At 43.1% G+C, this 19,684-nt stretch overlaps 1 protein-coding gene and 1 non-coding gene across 2 annotated transcripts in view; both read left to right on the top strand.

The window, feature by feature from the left end:
• Nucleotides 1-510: 510 nt before the first annotated feature.
• Nucleotides 511-19,684, top strand: part of IGFBP7 (insulin like growth factor binding protein 7) — a 77,968-nt gene continuing 58,794 nt past the window's right edge. The window contains exon 1 of the mRNA XM_003898849.4: nt 511-1,834. Coding sequence (XP_003898898.1) covers nt 1,141-1,834 — 694 coding nt within the window. The 5' untranslated portion in view covers nt 511-1,140. The remainder of the gene's footprint in view (nt 1,835-19,684) is intronic.
• Nucleotides 5,609-5,711, top strand: LOC116274357. The gene has a single exon (XR_004182983.1). It is a non-coding gene; the product is annotated as a small nucleolar RNA U13 (small nucleolar RNA).

The following is a 19,684-nucleotide window of genomic DNA, read 5'->3' as shown; positions in this document are numbered from 1 at the left end:
TAAACAACTGTCAGGTCAACATATGACCTTTGAGGGAAAAAAAATGCTCCACTTGTCTATAATACACTAAGGAGAGGCCAAAAAGCAGTGCTAGGTTTTTCTGGATTGGAGGACGTTTCTCCACTCTCCACCCCCCCGATTTTGTGGTCACTTAATTTTCCAAAAGTTTGCAATAATTATCCTTGTAAGAGTCTGTTGAGAATGAGTTCTTTACATTGCTGATGGGATTATGAACTGAACTGCTGGCTTTCAGTCAGCAACCCTGTAAATCCCTGGATTTATGCTAAGAAAAAAGAACACAAAAGAACCACAATGTGACATGCAGAATATTGCACGCTGCAGTGTTACACATTCAGTTAAAAAGTGAAAGCAACTTCCATGTCTGCATTGGAGAGGCCAATGTTCCTGGGAAGAGAGGCTTTCAAGTTGAGTTTGCAGAGCACTTCGCAGAAAGACTGAGTGTCCATCGTTTATATCAAAAACCTCCTGGAATGCTGGTGAAGACTGGGGGCGCTTTAGGTACCTCCTTGGCAGCTCCAACGAGGAAGGAGCTGGGGACCCCTGCTCCTCTCAGCTGCGCTCTGTTCTCCCCAGAGGCTTGCTGGAGGGCGAGCAGTTCAGCAAGAACTCAAAACAAGGGCACAGCTCTCACGGATTCCAGTACTCACTGAAAACGGCTCAGCACAAAAAAAGCACAGTTTTGTTGAATGCCACTGGGAGGCGAAGCGGGGAGGGAGGTGCAGGCAGTTAGGAGGTTCCACAAAGGGAAGTGGTTGGCAACGATTTGTCCTTTTAGTGCCTGACACCCAAGACCACAGCGGGCCTGTGGCCAACGGGGACAAAAAATCCACAGGTGGGGGTTTTTAACAGCTTGTTCTTAAGAGAGCTTCCCAAACCACAGCGTAATGAGCACTCAGGTGTCTCAGGCCCACGGAGAGTTTAATAGATGAAACCCTGGATCGTCTCGAAGCCGTGGTTGTTAAGAAGTTTAAATATATTGACCGGAAACGGGGAGAAACCAGAGAGTGGAGGAGCCGCTCGCACTGCGGGGCGATCCCTGAGGGCTCGGGGCAGAGGACTGGGGACCAAGCAGGAGCTGGCGGGGTGAGCTCTGCGAAGCGGCCGTGAGACCGAGCGCCCATGGGCCGGTCACGCCGGGTGACCGCTCACCCCCCAACTCCAGCAGGAGAGCGCGCGCAGGCCCCGCGGGCCCGGGAGGGCGGCACGGGCGGGGCCCCAGCGCTCTCACCGCCCGGGGGTGTGGTTCCCGCTGCTGGGCCGGGCGGGGCGGCGGGTTTAAGGCGCGGGCCGGCCCGACCCGGCTCACTTGCGCCTTTGCAGCTGCCACCGCACCACGCCATGGAGCGGCCGTCGCTACATGCCCTGCTCCTCGGCGCCGCCGGGCTGCTGCTCCTGCTCCTGCCCCTCTCCTCTTCCTCCTCTTCGGACACCTGCGGCCCCTGCGAGCCGGCCGCCTGCCCGCCCCTGCCCCCGCTGGGCTGCCTGCTGGGCGAGACCCGCGACGCGTGCGGCTGCTGCCCGATGTGCGCTCGCGGCGAGGGCGAGCCGTGCGGGGGCGGCGGCGCCGGCAGGGGGTACTGCGCGCCGGGCATGGAGTGCGTGAAGAGCCGCAAGAGGCGGAAGGGTAAAGCCGGGGCAGCAGCCGGCGGCCCGGGGGTAAGCGGCGTGTGCGTGTGCAAGAGCCGCTACCCGGTGTGCGGCAGCGATGGCACCACCTACCCAAGCGGCTGCCAGCTGCGCGCCGCCAGCCAGAGGGCCGAGAGCCGCGGGGAGAAGGCCATCACCCAGGTCAGCAAGGGCACCTGCGAGCAAGGTGGGCACGAGCGCTTCCCTCTCCAACCCTGACCCTCTCGGCCCAGCGAAGGGCACATCCGACGGGGCGTCCGCGGCGGCCTCGCCCGGCGCTATTCACCTCGATTCCCCCGCGGGCATCCGAGGAGCCAGATGGGAGGGAAAGAGGTGGCAGCTGCGGAATGCCAGGAGGGGTGGGCGACGCCCCCCCCCCCTTCTCCTTTTTGGTGGTTTTGAGAGTTTGGTGCGTGGGTCAAGAAAGTGAGAACTCACAGGGCTGGGTGTATATGTAGAAAAGATTTTCCGAGACCTCAGACTTCCCCATCCCCAAAGCGCGCCCAACTCGTGCTAACATCTGTCCATTTCTTTTCATTTTCTTTCTTGGCTTGGGGATGTAGAGAGAGGTGAAGTCAAGAGATGGGGGAAAGCAGTTTGACAATGAAATATAAAGTAAGGACTTCCAGACAGATTTCTTTTTTTTTTTTTAAAGACAGGATCTTGCTCTGTCGCCCAGGGTAGAGTGCAGTGGCATGATCTTGGCCCACTGCAACCTCCGTCTCCTGGACTCAAGCGATCCTCCTGCCTCAGCCTCCCAAGTAGCTGGGACTACAAGCCTGTGCCACCACGCCTGGTTAATTTTTGTATTTTTTTGTAGAGATGGAGTTTCACTATGTTGCCAAGGCTGGTCTCGAACTCCTGAGCTCAAGTAATCCTGGCCTGCTGGGATTACAGGCATAAACCACCGTGCTCAGCCCTGATTTCTTAGTATTGAAGAAAATAGTCCACTGTCTAAAAATTAAAGGTTCTCAGACAGTAATCTAGCTAATTATTTGTGGGCAAAAATAAAATACAAACTCTTTGAAGAATGTTTTTGTGATGCACTTTGTTGTCAACCTTCTGATCATTTTGTTTTCCCTTCCTGTTTCTTTGATTTGTATTGTTTTGCATAATTTGTCCCCAGGATGCACTGTTCAGAAATGTCTTTGAGATTGTTTAACTGTTTATTTTATTCCAAGCAAGTCCAAGCTTGCTGTAAATGAAATAAGAAAATAGGCCGGGTGTGGTGACTGATGCCTGTAATCCCAGCACTTTGGGAGGCCAAGGTGGGCAGATCATGAGGTCAGGAGTTCGAGACCAGCCTGACCAACATGGCGAAACCCCATCTCTACTAAAAAACAAACATATAAAAATTAGCCAGTCCTGGCTAACACGGTGAAACCCCGTCTCCCTACTAAAAAAAAAAAAAAAAAAAAACTAGCCGGGCAAGGTGGCAGGCGCCTGTAGTCCCAGCTGCTGGGGAGGCTGAGGCAGGAGAATGGCGTAAACCCGGGAGGCGGAGCTTGCAGTGAGCTGAGATCCGGCCACTGCACTCCAGCCTGGGCACAGAGCCAGACTCTGTCTCAAAAAAAAAAAAAAAAAAAAAAATTAGCCAGGTGTGGTGGTGCACACCTGTAATCCCAGCTACTCAGGAGGCTGAGGCAGGAGAATGCTTGAATCTGGGAGGCGGAGGTTGCAGTGAGCCGAGATCATACCACAGTACTCCAGCCTGGGCAACAGAGAGAGACTCCATCTCAAAAATAAAAAAAGAAAGAAATAAGAAAATAAAGTCTGGACTTGTAAAAAAAAAACACACACACACACACACACACACACAGAAATTTTAACTCTAATGCCTGAAATAACATTTTCCATTGGCAGTATTTTCAAGGGAAAGTCAGACATTCAATGTTGGCAGCTCCTGATCTTAGCCAAGGTAGAAAAGGGAGAGGAGGCAGTTCTGAGATTACAGAAGCTATTGCTTCTTTAACACAGTTCAGACTTTCTCCAGAATTTCCAAATTCTTTCTTTAGAGCTTTTCCCCGAAGTCCACAAACTAATAGATTGTATGTCATCAATTTCCGAGTTCACTATTGAAAGCCTTAAATTGTGTAACTCACTATTAAATATTTATAGTGTCATCACCTTAAACTTAGAAAATTGCAATCCAAAATAATCTGCATATGTTTCCAATAGAAACAGTTATGTGTTACTTTGGATCTCACTTGTCAGTCACATAATGAAAAGATAAATGTGCATTATTTAAGAATTTATTCCAAATATTGAGATTTTCCTATAAACATTACAGTGGGGAACTTTATAGTTTTTTCAAAATGACAGATACTTGCTTTATCAGAGCAGAAGGTTAGCTTGGTGATTGTTCAAGTGTTGTCAATTTCTAGTTTATACTTAATATTCCTTTTTATCATCTGCTACTTGCATCTCCAAACACTCACACAGTCTGATTATAAAATATTGAGACCGTCATATAGAACCAGTTTCATAACCTCATTACCACGTCCACCCAGCTCAGTGCGTCTCCAGACTGCAAACCCTTTGAGGGTTCCGGCGCGACTTTTCTTTATATTTGGGGAAATGTTCGAGAAAACAGCATCTAAAACTGGAAACCTTGACTTAAATTAGCCATTTCTTCTCATCCTAAATTGAGAGAGATGAGGTCTAAATGGCAGAGACAATTTGTAGGAGAATGCCAAAGACAGCAGAAGAGAATGGGAAGCCTTTCCCAGAGCAGAACCTTTCCACTGCAGAGACAATAGAGGGATCCCTATCACGTCCCCTAAATATTTCTTCTGACACCTGAATGGGTTTTGACAATCATAGAAGCAAACTGGACAGAGTGCCATTTACTTCTGTGCCATTTCATACTGGGGCTTTGCACAGAATAGGAAATGCATTGTCTAGGTTCCTCTAGACCTCTAGGTTCCTTTCTATTCTCAGAAGAAACTTGAGTTATGCTTGAGTATAACTTGAGTGGGAGCCAGGTAGGGGCAGCATTGTGGGATTCAGCCACAATGGTGTGATTCAATCTGCCTTCTGGTCTTTTGGTTCCATTTAACATGCATTTACTGAGCAGCTAACTTGAGTCAGCACTGTACTAGGTGCTATATACCAGGGATGTACAAAACAGATTTGATGTTGCTGATAAAGAAAGTATCTGTACAAGTTACAAACTCACCTCCCAGAGCACTTGCCCTGGAGCCCTGGAGCTTGCCCCAGTCTTCCTCCTTTTGTAAGATCACCACTTACCCACTTGGGAAGAGATCTTGGTCTGCTTGTTTTCCATACCTCTCTGGTAGAAGGCAAAGCGATCTGCTTGAAAATATGTCTGAAAGATAATCACCAAATAATTTCGAATCTTGGAACTGTCATTATGAATTTACTGCCATTAGATTGTATTGAGGTCCCTGAAGTCATAGGTAACCAGATGGGGGAATTTGAAGATTCCATTTAATTAAAAGAAGTTGATACATAGAAGCTAAGTATATAATAAAATTTCATAGTTGGAAGAGAACATGATGCTTCTCTATTCCAATTACTGGTTATACCTGTTGTTCATAGTCTTTTAAATCTGAGCTCTTTGGCAATCCCATTTCAGCCACTTTGGTCTCGTTAGGTACCATCCTTTCTCCCTCAGAATTAATTTTCACTCCTGTAATCAGAATGTCACTCTTAAGGGTCTCCCTTCTTAGTACCTTTAGGACCAAGTTCAAACTACCTAGCAGGATATAAGAGGCCCTTCATGATATAACTCCATTCTATTATTTTGACCTCTTCTCTCTAACCTCTTTTATGCACTAGCCACAGTAAATATCTGCTATTCACACTTCAGCACATATGTCTCTATGCTTGCATGCCTCTGTAGATGCTGTGCCTTCTGCCTGCAACACCTCCCACCTCCACACAGACCACAATCGCACCCTCCTTCACTTCCTTTCCATCCTTTGAACTCTTACTTATGATCCTTTTGTAGTTCATAAGCATGATGATTGAGTGTTCATACACATGTGTGAGGTATGTCACCCCCAAACCTTTTATGACATTGGCACATTACCTGTCTGACACGAAAGAAAAAAAATTTTGAAAAATGAGCTCTTACCTAGCCTTCAAGGATCAGCTCTGTCACTTTCTCTGTGAAGTATTCTGACTTTCCCCCACCCCAAAATGATGTATCTGTTCTTCTAGGACTATGCATCCAGCCATGGTTTCAACTAATATTTATTCCACGTGTACTGTGTGTCATATATAAGAGGCAGTATAGCAGAGAAGTTAAGATGAGGCGCTCTCAAGCCAGACTCCCTTGGTGTGAATCTTGACCACTTACTAACTATAGCCTTGAGTAAGTTATTTGACCTGTCTGCCCAAGGTCTTGCTCTCTTGTAAGACAGGGATTATAAGCATTATCTGTCTCATAGGGTTGTCATGAAGATTAAATGTCAGGAATATTATCCATAGAAAGCATTCGATGAACGTTAATTGTTGTCATTATTCAACATGAAATTAAGCTCCGGGTGGGAAGGGAGATTTTGCTCCCTCATAAAGACAGACCCAAGGACCTAGATAAGTGCATGGTATGTAGCATGTGCTCTAAACACATGTCTAATGCATGAATCAATGAACGAATCAACCTGTGAATTGGCTAGGCACTCTCCTAATCTCAGGGTAAGTAACCTTGAAGAAGATACACAGAAACAAGGAAATATATTTTCACACAATGTGTATATGCTGTGAAGGGTGTACATCAGAGAAATAGGATAGAGACTCCAGATGAATGAGCAGTATTAAGTGAGATGAGTAGAGCCATGCTAAGAACGCTTGGGAGGATTTCAGCAAAGGGAACAGCAGGGCCTTGGGCCCCGAGTGGAGAACAAGTTAGCTAGTATAGACCTTCGCCAACTGCCACAGAAGGACTCTTTGAATGTCTGTCCTCCCCACTAGACTGTAAGCATTGTAAGAGAGGGATTTCATCTTATAACTCCTTATAAACACAGTGTCTGGCTAATAGTTGGGCATATCATAAATATTTGTTGATTAACAAAGGAATTCTCTTAAGAAAGCACCTTCCTGTTTGGAAATGCAGGAAAGCCCCTCTCCCGCCTGTCTGCTCTCTTTCCTCCTGGCATCTTCTGCCTTCCTCAAGTCTAGGCCAGGAAATTCATCTGACATTGACTTGCCTTCCCTTCTGTCATCAGCAATCCTGAACCCTAACATTGGACAGTAACTTTTCCCCCCAAATCCCAACACTTCCACGTCCCCTTGCTGAGTAGAATTAGGTCCAGAGCTATAGAAACTGTTCTGTAAATGGAAAACACTTCAGTATAGATTTTGATTTTTCAGGAACTCATTTTATTTGATGAGTTTTAAACCCCCATTCTTTGAGATGCTCATTTTAGATTCATTAGACTCATTTTTTATGTTGATAATATATCATTTAAATGCCCACGTTCTACTACTATCCTTCAGTAAATTTATGAACTTCATTGAAAGTTGAAACAAAGGGGTTTCAAATTAAATGGAGTCATTAATTGTCTGGTTTATCTTGGGGGAGTACAAGTCAGTGTAATATCATTAAACTAACACAGTAGTACCATGAGGACTGTCAGAGAGCCAGAGGAGGGGACCCAGGTTCGTGGAGGAAAAGCCAGGAATCACTTAGTGGAAGAATGATGTCCTGACTGAGACAGGGATAAGAAGGAACTGGCTGGAGAAGAGCTAGTATAGAGGTTGTGGTAGAGTTAGAAGGGAGATGAGAAGAAAACATTATATATATACACACACACACACACACACACACACAATAGAATACTAATTCAGCCTTTAAAAAGAAGGAAATTTTGTCATTTGCCACAACATGAGGGGACCTGGAAGACATTATATTAAGTGAAAAAAGTCAGGCACAGAAAGATAAATGCTATGTGATCTCACTTATATGTGGAATCTTAAAAAAGTCAAACCCATAGAAGCAGAAAATAGAACAGCAGTTACCCGACATGGGGTTGGGAGGAGGGGACAGCATTGGCAAGATGTTGGTCAAAGGACACACAATTTTGGTTAGAGAGGAGACATAAGCTCAAGAGACCTATTGTCCCTCATGGTGATTATAATGAATAACAATACATTATATACCTGAAAATTGCCAGCCTGGGCAATATAGCGTCTCCATAAAAAAAACGAAAAATTAGCTCGTCGTGGTGGTGCACACCTGTAGTCCCAAATACTTGGGAGGCTGAGGCGGGAGGATTACTTGAGCCCAGGAGGTCAAATCTGCAGTGGGCCATGATCATACCACCGCACTCCAGCCTGGGTAACAGAGCAAGACCCAGCCAAAAAAAAAAAAAGAATTTCTAAGATAGTAGACTTTAAATGTTGTTACCACACACACAAAAAAGTATGTGAGGTAATGCATATGTTAAATAGCCTGATTTAGCCATTCCAAAATGTCTACATATATCAGAACATCGTGTTGTATACCATATATATACAATTTTCAGTTATCAGTTAAAACCATTTTTTAAGAGAAAGGAGATAACCAGAGCATAGCCAGCAGAAGGACTCACATGTGGTTTGGTGGGATTGCCTGCGGAGAAAGAGGCAGCTGGCCGCATGAAAGAGCCCAGTGATAGGGGAGGGCCTGTGACCCCTTAAGGAGCTGAGATGCTGTCACAGAGCAGTGGGAGCCGCTGAGTGATGGAGCTGGATTTGTGCTTTTAGAAAAGCTTTGTTGGCTACTGTTGGGAGTGTGGATTGGAAGGGGACGAGACTACAGTCAGAGACACCCATAAGGAAGCTGTTACTGTAATCACAACAACAGATGCCTGCACTCCTTCCCAAGACCTGTTTCCCTCTTAGATCTTAGAAGCGCTGTCAAATCCAGGTTCCCAGCCTGCCATGGCAAGCTGCTTGCTACTTGGGAGTGAAAAGCCCTTGAGGAGCTTTTTCTTATTCAGTGACTGCTCATTAACTTCCCTCACCTCACTTGCCTTATTAGCCAGTCCTGCCTCCAAATTACCACCACTTGCTCCTTTCAGGAGTCTCTTCCCCCTAAAGTCCCTATTACTCTTTCTCTCCGCTTTCAGATCAGAAACAGAAAAAGTCACATTCCCTAAGAGCCTGCCCCAGTCCAATAGAAATGCTTTAAATTTTTTTCTGACCTCAGCTGCCCTTCTTGAGCACAGAAATTTCTAGAATATTGAATGAATCACTGGTTCTTTATTATCACTTTGTCCAGTTTCAATCTCTGCATTTTAGGAAAGATTTGAAAAACTGAAGGACAGAAAGTGGGGTCTTAGAGGACTTAGGATTCTTTCAGAGGAAAGTAAAGAACAAGTTAATGTGTCTTCATCGTTTGGGAATTAGTTATTAAATCGAAGGTGCCTGACAAATTACTCTCTTAATACAGTTCTTCAGGAGGACGGCACTAAAAGGCCTGGAATTAAATAGCCACAAGGCACGTTTAGATGACACAATGGAAGAACTTTCCAGTAAAAACTGTTGAATAGGATACTGTGTTCAGGCAGAAGTCAGGAGACTCTCTTTAGGAGAGCTGAGAAATAACTTGAGGGGGAGGGGGCCACATCTGGGGGAGGATTTTATAATTTTTAAATCTCTTAAACTATACAGCTTTGACATGGAATGATTAAAATGATTAAGCTGAGCAGGCATTTGTTAACATCCTGAAATATGATTTCCATCCTGTCCCTAGAGCCTGTCCTCGGGGTCCACTGTACACTGGACTTCTAGAAGAAACTGCCTTATAAGGCTCTCTTGGATCGTTCAGTGACAGAACACCCTTGGATGGAGTCCAAGGCCAGCTAGCCTTCACTGATTCAAAATTCCTCCCCACAGTGGATGAGATTATGGTGCTTCCTTTACCTCAAGCCACCCATGCCCCACAAACAATCTGACCTCATCTGTGTTTTTCATTGTTAGGCAAATAACATCTTGTTTTTAGCAGCTGGGGAACCCTGAATTATCATCAAAAGAATGTTTAAGCCAGGGAATATGAGTATAACCTTTTTTTGAAATGTAAGAGTGGCACAATTAGAAAGCTTTGAAATGGAAGGAGACTTAGGTATATATGAATTAATAAGCCCACTGATTTAAAGCAATTTCAAAGATTCCCCAGTGAGTCTTTTACTCTTATGTGGGGGTAGCGGTGGAGGACTAGAAATGTCCAAGGGAAGCTTCCCGCAGCTTGTCATATATGACTTTTCCAGGTCAATCAAGACCCTCTCCTCCACCGGGCCCTCTGAGAGAAAATGAGATCGGAAGAAAAAAGCCAGGATGATAATGAGGGGGGAAAAAAAAAGTTTATTTGTTTATTTTTTTTAAACTTAAAATTGATTGTGTTAAACAGTTGATCTCTGTTTTATCCCAAGTTGGATTAATGGCAAAATGATTTGGCCTTTTTGAAAAAGCTAATGTGTTGAATTGCCTTTACTGTTTTACAAAGGAGAGCGGGTCAAGGTTAATTAGAAACAGCTGGAGCTAACAATAAGCCTCACCCCCATCAGTGTCCCTACCAGGAGAGGGTTACCAGGGAGAGGAGCAGTCCAGGGTATCCAGGGAGGAGCTGCTGGTCCCAAAAGCAGACCAGAGTTGCAGAGAAGTTTTGTGTCTGAAAAATAAGAAAGGTTGATTTCAGGTGAAACAGACCTAGGAACCCTCATTCATATGGTATGAAGTTCCCACAGTAAAGAGCACTGACTAGGCCAAGGCCAACCCAACAGGTTCAAAGTAGGCTCGGCCACTGTGAAAAAACAACCCCCTCACAACTTCAGGAGAATCTATATAATAAATGGAGGTACAATTTCATACCTTCACAGGATTATTGAGAAGGTCAAATTACATAACAGATATGAAAGCACTGTGTAAACTATGCGGACTGTGTGGCACCAAATAACTGTAAAGAATTATTAACTAGACTGTAAATGCCTTGGGGGCAAGGAATACATCTGCATCATGCCTCCTAGTGAGTGATAATGACAACAGGTATTTGTGAAGTACTTGACAGTTTGCTAAGGGCTTCTGTGGATTTTCCTCATTTGCTACTCATAACAATCCTGGAAGGTAAGGGGACACTACAGGTCAGACATCACACAGGTGGTAAATAGCAATTCTGGTACTTACTTTAGGTATTCTACTATAGCCTTGCAATTCAAAGTGTGGTACGTAGACAAGCAGCATCGACTCTCTGTGCTATCTTTCTTTTTTATAAACTCAAGAATTATTTAAAAATAGGTTTCTAACAAAAGAGATTCAGAAGAGTCAAACCCTTGGGTGTGAAAAAGTTTTAGGAAGACTTTCTGAATTTATTTTGCCTGTATTTTGTTTTTGATGAATGAGCAAGGGGGATATATGATATATTTGTGTCTAAATAGATCTAAAAGAGCTCTTTCATTAGCATAAAATAAACATTCTGTATGATAACAAAGATAACAAAGTTTATGTGAGAGTTGAGATGGCTTTTTATGGTACATATGGTGTGCCTTCTAAAAAATGTCATATTCAGTGAAAGACGGTATTTCTTAAAATGAATGAATGTCTCTGAGGTAGCTAACATTAGTCCTTCTATGGCCAGATTAAAAGTCTTAGAGCCTGGTCAGGCACAGTGGCTCTTGTTTGTAATCCCAGTACTTTGGGAGGCCAAGGTGGGAGGATCTCTTGAGCTCAGGAGTTCAAGACCAGCCTGGGCAACATAGTGAGATCTCATCTCTACTAAAAATAAAAATAAAATTGTTAATTAGCCAGGTATGGTGGGAAGCACCTGTAGTCACAGCTACTCAGGAGGTTAAAGTGAGAGAGTCGCTCTAGCGCAGACATCAAGGCTGCAGGAAGCTATGATGGTGCCACTGCACTCCAGCCTAGATGACACGGTGAGACACTGTCTCAAAAAAAAACAAAAAAGAAATAAGAAATCTTAGAGCCTGGCAGGGCACCGTGGCTCATGCCTGTAATCCCATTGCTTTGGGAGGCTGATGCAGAGGATCCCTTGAGACCAGGAGTTCAAGACCAACCCTGGCAGCATAGCATGAGACCCTGTCTCTACCAAAAAAAGAATTAAAATATTAGCTGGGCTTGGTGGTGTGCCTGTAGTCCTAGCTACCTGGGAGGCTGAGGTGTGAGGATCACTTTCACCCCAGGAGGTCAAGGCTGCAGTCAGCTATGATTGTGCCACTGCACTCCAGCCTGGATGACAGAAGGAGACCCTGTCTCATAAAATAGAAAAACCTTGGAGCCCAACCCTTCAGTTGCAATCCAGAGGCTCTTGAAGGATCAGCGAGTGTGCTAGGGCTTGCTGGCACGAATATTAGTCCAAGAAAGACCTCTGGGAGCATAATGTTTGCATGTGCTGTTTGATCATTTTCCAGGCCTTTCTAGTAACTCTGAGTAGGGTAGAGGAAAAGAATCACTAAGATAACTGTCAACATGCTCAAGTATTCACTTTCACCTGAGGTTTAACCCTGAATGTTGACCTTGACCTCTGACCCCAGCACTGTCCCACCATCAATTTTCCCAGTTTGAGTAATAATATTTAGTCCACATCTAAGCTGTGGTCTAAGGAATTTGCATTTTTTTGAATTGAAGCATATTTTTGTCAGCTAGGTGACAGCTTGCAGAAGGAAAATTCATGCAGGGGTTTGAGAATTCAATTAAGCATAATCCATTTAGACTTTTTGAGGGAGAAGAAAAAAAGAAGGCTTTCATATTCTTACAGGCAGAAAGGCAGCTGACTCCAATCATCCTGTTCTTTCATGTTGTTTTTCTTGAAGGGAAGTCTCCAGCTTCTACAGAGGTTTGTCTTTTTCTCTGAGTGAGAAATGCTCAAAGGCATTTTCATTTACATCACCGCAGATTAGTGGGCCAGTGGTCAAGTGGTTGAATTGGGAAAGCTTTAGATCTGACATCTGTTCTGCTGTCTTCTGGCCTGACCCCAAGCAAGGGAGAAAATTTATCAAGAAATAGATCTCCTGGAACATTCAGAAGGTTTTGAAAGAGACCACACAGAAATGAGGCTTCAAGAATTGTTTAGGGTAGCCCAAGCCTGCAGGATTCAGAGCCTGCTCCTTCTCCATGGGAGCTTTCAGAACTTTCTGCTCTGGGAATAGAAATCCAAAAGTGAATTTCAATAGCAGATGCAGCAATTACACCGCACCCCTGGCTTCCAAAGGACCCCCTTCAGGAAGCCATAGAGCGTTTGATGGAGAATGAAAGGCTTGTGTAGCAGTGCTCTCTGAGTGAGAGAGGGGAGATGAGAGACCCACGCAGTGTGGCTGCTTAGTAGAAATGCTCAGCTCAGTGGGAAAGGGCAGGCTGGGGCAGAGATCAAGATGCCGCCAGATATTCGACAGTCCAGGGCTTCGGAGCCAGAGGTCCCTCTCTGCTCTGTTGTGTCTCAGATCAGAGCCTCAGAGCAGGACGAAAAAGTTGATCTCACTTGGCTGTTTCTGCCCTGCTGGGCCTTTGGTTCACTAGAAAATAACTGGAAGGGCAGGGCAGGCCTGTTCTGGACCCAGTTGCAATGTGGCAAAGTGAGCAGCTCGTGCCCCTTCCCCACCTCCCCATGTCCTCTCATCTGAAGCCTCTTTCTTTTCACCCATTCGGCCTGGCCTGTTACTGCATGCTGCCCCTTTTTCTTGTCTGACTGAACTCAACCAAGTGGGATTTTCTTTTCTCCACCCACCAACCCTTTCTTAGTTACAGTTACAGAGCTTGGCCAGTAACTTTATAAATGGTGAGTCCTGCTCAGTCCACTCCTCCTAACTCCATCCCCAGACTTACGAGCCACCTGACATTCCCCCATGAGAGAGCAAATAAGCAAAAACTTGGCATGCCACCTCTGAAAGGCAGCCCGCTCAGTCCATGTCATCCAGGAGAGATGGTCAGCCCTTTTTTTCTTGATGCTCCATTGGAATGAAGTTTTTCACGTGCCTTAGGATCATAATCCACCCCATATATCAGCCCCAAACCTATCTCCTTTTTTAGGACAAGCCCAAGGGATAGGAGAGATAGCTGTAACCCCATGGTGTGACTGTGGATTTGACAGGTCTGCAATGCTCACCCCAGGGCTGTCCCTACCAGTTACTTTCCACTCTTTGTGCCAGGTCACTCAGAAGCCAAGACTGGCTGGTATACACAAGGAAATATAGCAGAGTGGTTAAGGAGATGAACTTTGGAGTCAGACCACCTGAGTCAAATCCCCACTCTGCCACTTAACTATTTGTGTGACCCTACCTCCTTCATTCATGATTTTTTTTACCTGCAAGACAGGTATAATAACAATGTTATTATACTTAGAGTTTGGGGAAGTTAAGTGAGGCAATACATGAAAAACATTGGTACCTGTTTCATTTCCATTTTTATTGTTATTAGCATTATAGAACTGAGTATGAATTAATATATTAGTGGCTTGCTGATGTCCTACTTTGACCAGTCCAAACACAATACTGCCTCATGTGTTCCCAGGTTAGATCTGAAACCTATGTTCAGACCTGTGTAAACAAAATGACTGGATAGTGTTCTTAAAAAGAAAATTCCTGGGAACTTCCATCTTGCTCTGCAGAGATTCTAGAACAGGGAGTTCTGCCCATCTTTTGAGAGATCTCCGAGTCCAAATGCAGGCAGTCTAATGGGAACCACCCAGGATGCTAGCCAGAGGACATGCTTTGCTTTGCAGCATAGAATATTTCCATCTTCAAGCTCATTGTCACTCCCATTATTTTTAATAGCACCTTTTAGATATAGAATAATTTTGGATTCAGATGTCACTCACATTTAGTAATCATTGGACTCTCTCCTCCCTGGGTATTCTACCAGTATTTTATACATAGGAAATACTCAATAATTTTTGTTGGATGGTTCATGGGGGAAAAAAATGAAGTACTGGCTCCAAAGAGGAATGTGAACCAAAATCACAGAGTTTGGCAGAAAAAGAGCACAATTAGTGCCCATTAGGTACACATTGAGTATTATCTTTGGCTTTTAGAGTCTTATTGGTGGAAATAATAAAGTTCTTGCTGCAATTCATGTGTCTCTTCTTTGGCTTATACATGTAGCCTCAGCTTAGCAGGAACTCATTCTTTTAAAACCATTTAAAAATCAAAACATTCAACTATAAACAGATGTATTTAGACTCAGAAAGTGCCCACTTAGGTTGGTTCATTGCATCTGTCTGAGAGGTGATAATGTCCACCTTCCAGTGTGGGTTGACGAGTAAAGAAATGAAGGTATGGAGAAGAGGTTTAAGAAACTGGATAACTTTTGAGATCCACCAGCGCCAGCAATTTTGAGTGAAATTGGCAGAACATTGGGACTACTGACTCTCCATGTACTGTGCACTCTATCACCTTCTAAAGCAGTGGCTCTTCAGCTTGTCTGTACATCAGAATCACCTGGGGAGCTTTACAGAATGCTGATGCCTGAGTTCCACTCCAAGATTCTGATTTAATTGGTTTGGATGTGACCTGGGCAGCAGGACTTTTTAAAACTTTCCAGATGACTTGATGTCCAGCCCCAGTTCGGAACTATTGTTCTAAAAAGACTTCAGGTCACTTTTTGGGATGCCTCATTCCCTTGGGATAATCATAATAATAATAGGCCAGTTTTCGCTCAGTTTATCCAGCATCTAGTGTTTCGCAACAGGGGACTTTCGAGAAGATCTAGGATGCCACAGGAAGTGTAAGCCCTAGAAAACATGATCACCCAATATAGTGCAGGCAGCATAAATGATTTGGCTACTTATCTTTTTGGCTATTTCAGAGCTCTTATTTGAATCAGACAGAATGGAAATATGTCAGTATTGTTGGTATTTAAAAAATAGTATCCCAATACATTCAGAAAAGTATTCACCTAAAGCCACATGATCCAATCTTTCTATTATTTCGCTAGAATATATGCTCCATGAGCCCAGTGCTTTTTATCTATTTATTCACTATTGAATCTCCAATATCTAAACCGTCCTTGGGATATGGTAGGCACTCAATAGATTCTTGTTGCGTAAATGAATGCATAATTAAGAGTAGATTTATTATGTGCTGTGTTGGAAAGGGGAACCTTCACACTGATGGAAGCCCACCTCTGTCATCTATCTGGAATCTCTGATAGGGAGAGGCGGCTCTGCTCAGCTTCTTGGTCCCTCAGCTTAGAGGAGTATCTCTTGTCACTTGGCTGAGGCCTTTCCGATCGGCATCTTCTCAAATTACCCTTTATACTTACTCTCTATTGTCACAAAATCTCTAAGACTGACAGCAGTATTCCGTTCCATTTTATCTCTCCTCAAATCATTTCCCAGGCAATGGGTATGGGGATTGTGCAGCCTTGGGAAATGTATTTAACCTCTCTGAGCATCAGTTTTCTCATCTGTAAAGTGAAGATACTACCGACCTCACAAGGCAGTTAGAAATGATCAGAGGAGAGGTGAAATGGAATGGAACACTACTGTCAGTTTCAGAGATTTTGTGACAATAGAGAGTAGGTATAAGGGGTAATTTGAGAAGATGCCAATCGGAAAGGCCTCAGTCAAGTGACAAGAGATACTCCTCTAAGCTGAGGGACCAATGACTTAATGTATTTTAAATGCTTAGCACAGTGTTTGACCCACAATTGGCCTTTAAAGGTTAATCTTAGTCTACCTTGCCCTTCAGTTAAACAGTAGCAGAGGAAGGCGTAAGTACAATACATTCTCATTGTTTACTGAAGTTTTGTTCTACTAAGTCACCACAAGCGCTAAATTTGTAAATACTGAACCACTGCTCCTAGGAGCAATTCAGTTAGGTTCCTGCAAGCCTCCAATCACAACATTTTTATCAACTGATCAATATATAATTTTGTTTTATGTGTGATTCTATTTAAAGACACATTACTTAATATGCATTATGATTCATTAATGTTGAACTCATGGCCAACAGCAAGCACTGCAGCTCATGCCAGAATGAAGCTTATCTAACACGTATTTTCCATCAGGAACGACTAGACAACACTTCAGCACAAAGTTTGGGGCCATTTTAGACATCTGAGTCACCATCAGAAAGCACAAAAATACAAAAAGAAGTGGCATTACACAGACTGTAAGAGGGGTGCTTGTTGATAGTGTGACAGCTGAAACTAGAAGCCAGAGTGGTGCCTTGTTCCACCTCAGTGGGGACCCTGCGCATCCAATGACTGAAATGTTTGCTGCTCTATGCATGTCTGCAAATAATTTGATTTGGGGGAGGTAATTACATTTTAGCAAGTAGGTGAATTTGCAAATATGGCATCCACAAATAATGAGAATTGACCGTATTTGGAAATGGTCAAGGCTTCAACAACAAGCATTAGAGAACTACCAAGGATTTCGAGGGCAGAACCCAAGTGTGGGTGATGCTTCCTTTATATGCCTCAAAGCATAAAATATCATTTGAGGCACAGAGCAGGTATTTAGGAAATCATTCTTGGATGACTCTTGATGCAATTTAACAAATGCGTAAACTAACCTTGTTTTGGCTATCCCATGATGAGCCTGTTTTTGCCCTTCACCCACCTACAAGATGTTAGTGAGAAGTGTAGAGTTCATTAAGTTTTCATAGGAGTGGCAGGAAGGTTTTGTGGGAGGCTTCTCCTCCCATTTCTCTGCGCAGCCTTCCCACCAGCTACAGAGCATCCCACATGGCCCTGACTTCACATGGAGCCACCCTCAAAGGCACCGTCCCGTCCACACTTTCCCCACAACCATGCCTGTCATCTCTCTCCCAGTTTCCACTTGGCAAGTAGGCTCTGTCCCTGGCTCTGCAGAGTGCACCCATCTTTTAGCTCAGGACACAAGGTTACTTGGATCCTTACTATCACTGGAAGTGGAAAATTATAATAATTCCCTGTCACTCACATCCAGTGCCTGCTTTTTGTAAATGATGTGCTGGGTGCCAGATGGAAATTTGCCCCATGAGAAAGACTGCCCCTGCTCTAAGGAGCTTAGAAACCTGCAGTCCATCCTGGTGGTTTGTAAAGTATGGGAAGAAAGAAGAGGCAGTTAGACTCAAAATAAGAGAGTCCCTGTGTAAGCCAAGCCAATAAAAATGCACAAGAACAAAGAATGCACACACACTCCCTCAACCCTTCATTTTTTAATTATTGGAAGCATATTTTCTGGGCAATTTCTACTGGAAGGGGAAAAATGAACAAAGGTACATTTACATCTGTGGCCTGTGAATACATTATACTTTGACTGCAGACTCTATGAGCTTATACATAATGTAACTATGGCTAGAGGTGTAGTAGTACATAAATGAATTAGTTATTATTTTGTCCAAAGTGACATTCTAGAGTGGAGATGAGTGAATCTTATGTTTGCTCAGAATTCAGCTAAGGAGAGAATATTGATCCAAAAGCATCTTAAAGATTGTATTTAAATAACTTAGTAAATGCTAAGGAAACAAATATGCAGTAAATTCACTTCACTCTACCTAGTTCCCTGGCAAATGTGTAAAAAAAAAAAAAAAAAACATAGCTGCAATGACCTATTGAGATGATGAGAACACTATTTGGCAGTTAGTCTCCAACAATTCATTGTCAGAAGTTTCACTTTTTGGACAAATTACAATGGATTTTAAGTTTTGTTTGTTTGTTTGTTTGTTTGTTTTGAGACAGAGTCTTGTTCTGTTGCCCAGGCTGGAGTGCAGAAGTGTGATCTCCACTCACTGCAACCTGTACCTCCCGGGTTCAAGCGATTCTCCTGCCTCAGCCTCCTGAGTAGCTGGGACTACAGTTGCCTACCACCATGCCCAGCTAATTTTGTATTTTTACTAGAGACAGGGTTTTACCATGTTGGCCAGGCTGATCTTAAACTCCTGACCTCAAGTGATCCGCCTGCCTCAGTATCCCAAAGTGCTGGGATTACAGGCATGAGCCACCATGCCCAGCCTGGATTTTAAATTCTAGACTTACATATCCTTGTTAATTAAACTTTAGCTGCTGTGCAGCTTCAGTGTGTCCTGGGAATGTAAGCTAATTTCATTTTATTTTCACTAAAGATCTTTTTTGTTATTAAAAACTAACAGTGGAAATTTGTAGAATTCATTGAAATCAAAGACAGTCATTGTTAATATTTTTATTGTATTCCATTCTAGTTTTTCTCTAGCCTCATATGACATTATTTTGGTCATACTATGGTCCATATGTATTTACATCTTGTTTTTAATTTAGCAAGTAGGTGAATTTGCAAATATGGAGTCCATATATTTGCAAATTTTAAATTTATAACTAATTTTCCATGTATTTAAAATATTTTATAAATTTTATTTATAAATCTATATTTATTTGTAATAATTTGAATGAACCATAGTTTACTCCAGTTTTTTTGTCATAAATAACCTTTTAATTCACATCTTTAGACATAAAGATCTTCCTTCTGCATTATTTCTTTATAATAGATCCCAAATTGGAATTACCAATTAAATGATATGGAGATATATATATATGTATAAATTTTTGTATATTGACATTAGTGATTCCAGCTTAAAAATTAGCCTCTTCTAAACAATTCAGACACATTATCTCCTTAAAACAATAGGCTAAAAGCAAAACATTTCAATAATACAATAGAAATTACTTGTTAATTATCATTAGGTTTGTGTTGTAACTGCATGTCTTCACTGGCATAGAGACCATTGAGAGTTGTACCTGCATCCTAGTTTCTATTTATAAAATTTGCAGTTACTAGCCATAAAACCAGGGACCCTGCCTGTTGTCTAGTTTGCATCTAATATTACCAGGAATCGTGGTTTCTATCTCAGATCATGAAGAGTTATTCCAGCAAGAACAGAAAGAAAGGATATGTGTACTATAATAGTTTTCTTTTTTTAAGTCCACTTTGGTCAGTCAAATATTTCAAAATAACAGGGAGAAGAAAAGAATATTCCTTTGTACATAATTGAATTGAGGTTCACAAAAAGTATCCACATTCCTGCTAGAGCAGCTTGAAAATGTTTGTTGTAAGGGCAGCCACCCATCTGAGATGTAAACAGGAAACTCTGTGAAATCTGGAGGTTTTGTCTTTAAGATTTTT

Source organism: Papio anubis, chromosome 3 (genome assembly GCF_008728515.1).
Source record: "Papio anubis isolate 15944 chromosome 3, Panubis1.0, whole genome shotgun sequence".
Classification (NCBI taxonomy): domain Eukaryota; kingdom Metazoa; phylum Chordata; class Mammalia; order Primates; family Cercopithecidae; genus Papio; species Papio anubis.
The sequence above is the reverse complement of the archived record's forward strand: the minus strand, read 5'-3'. Positions and strand labels throughout refer to the sequence as shown.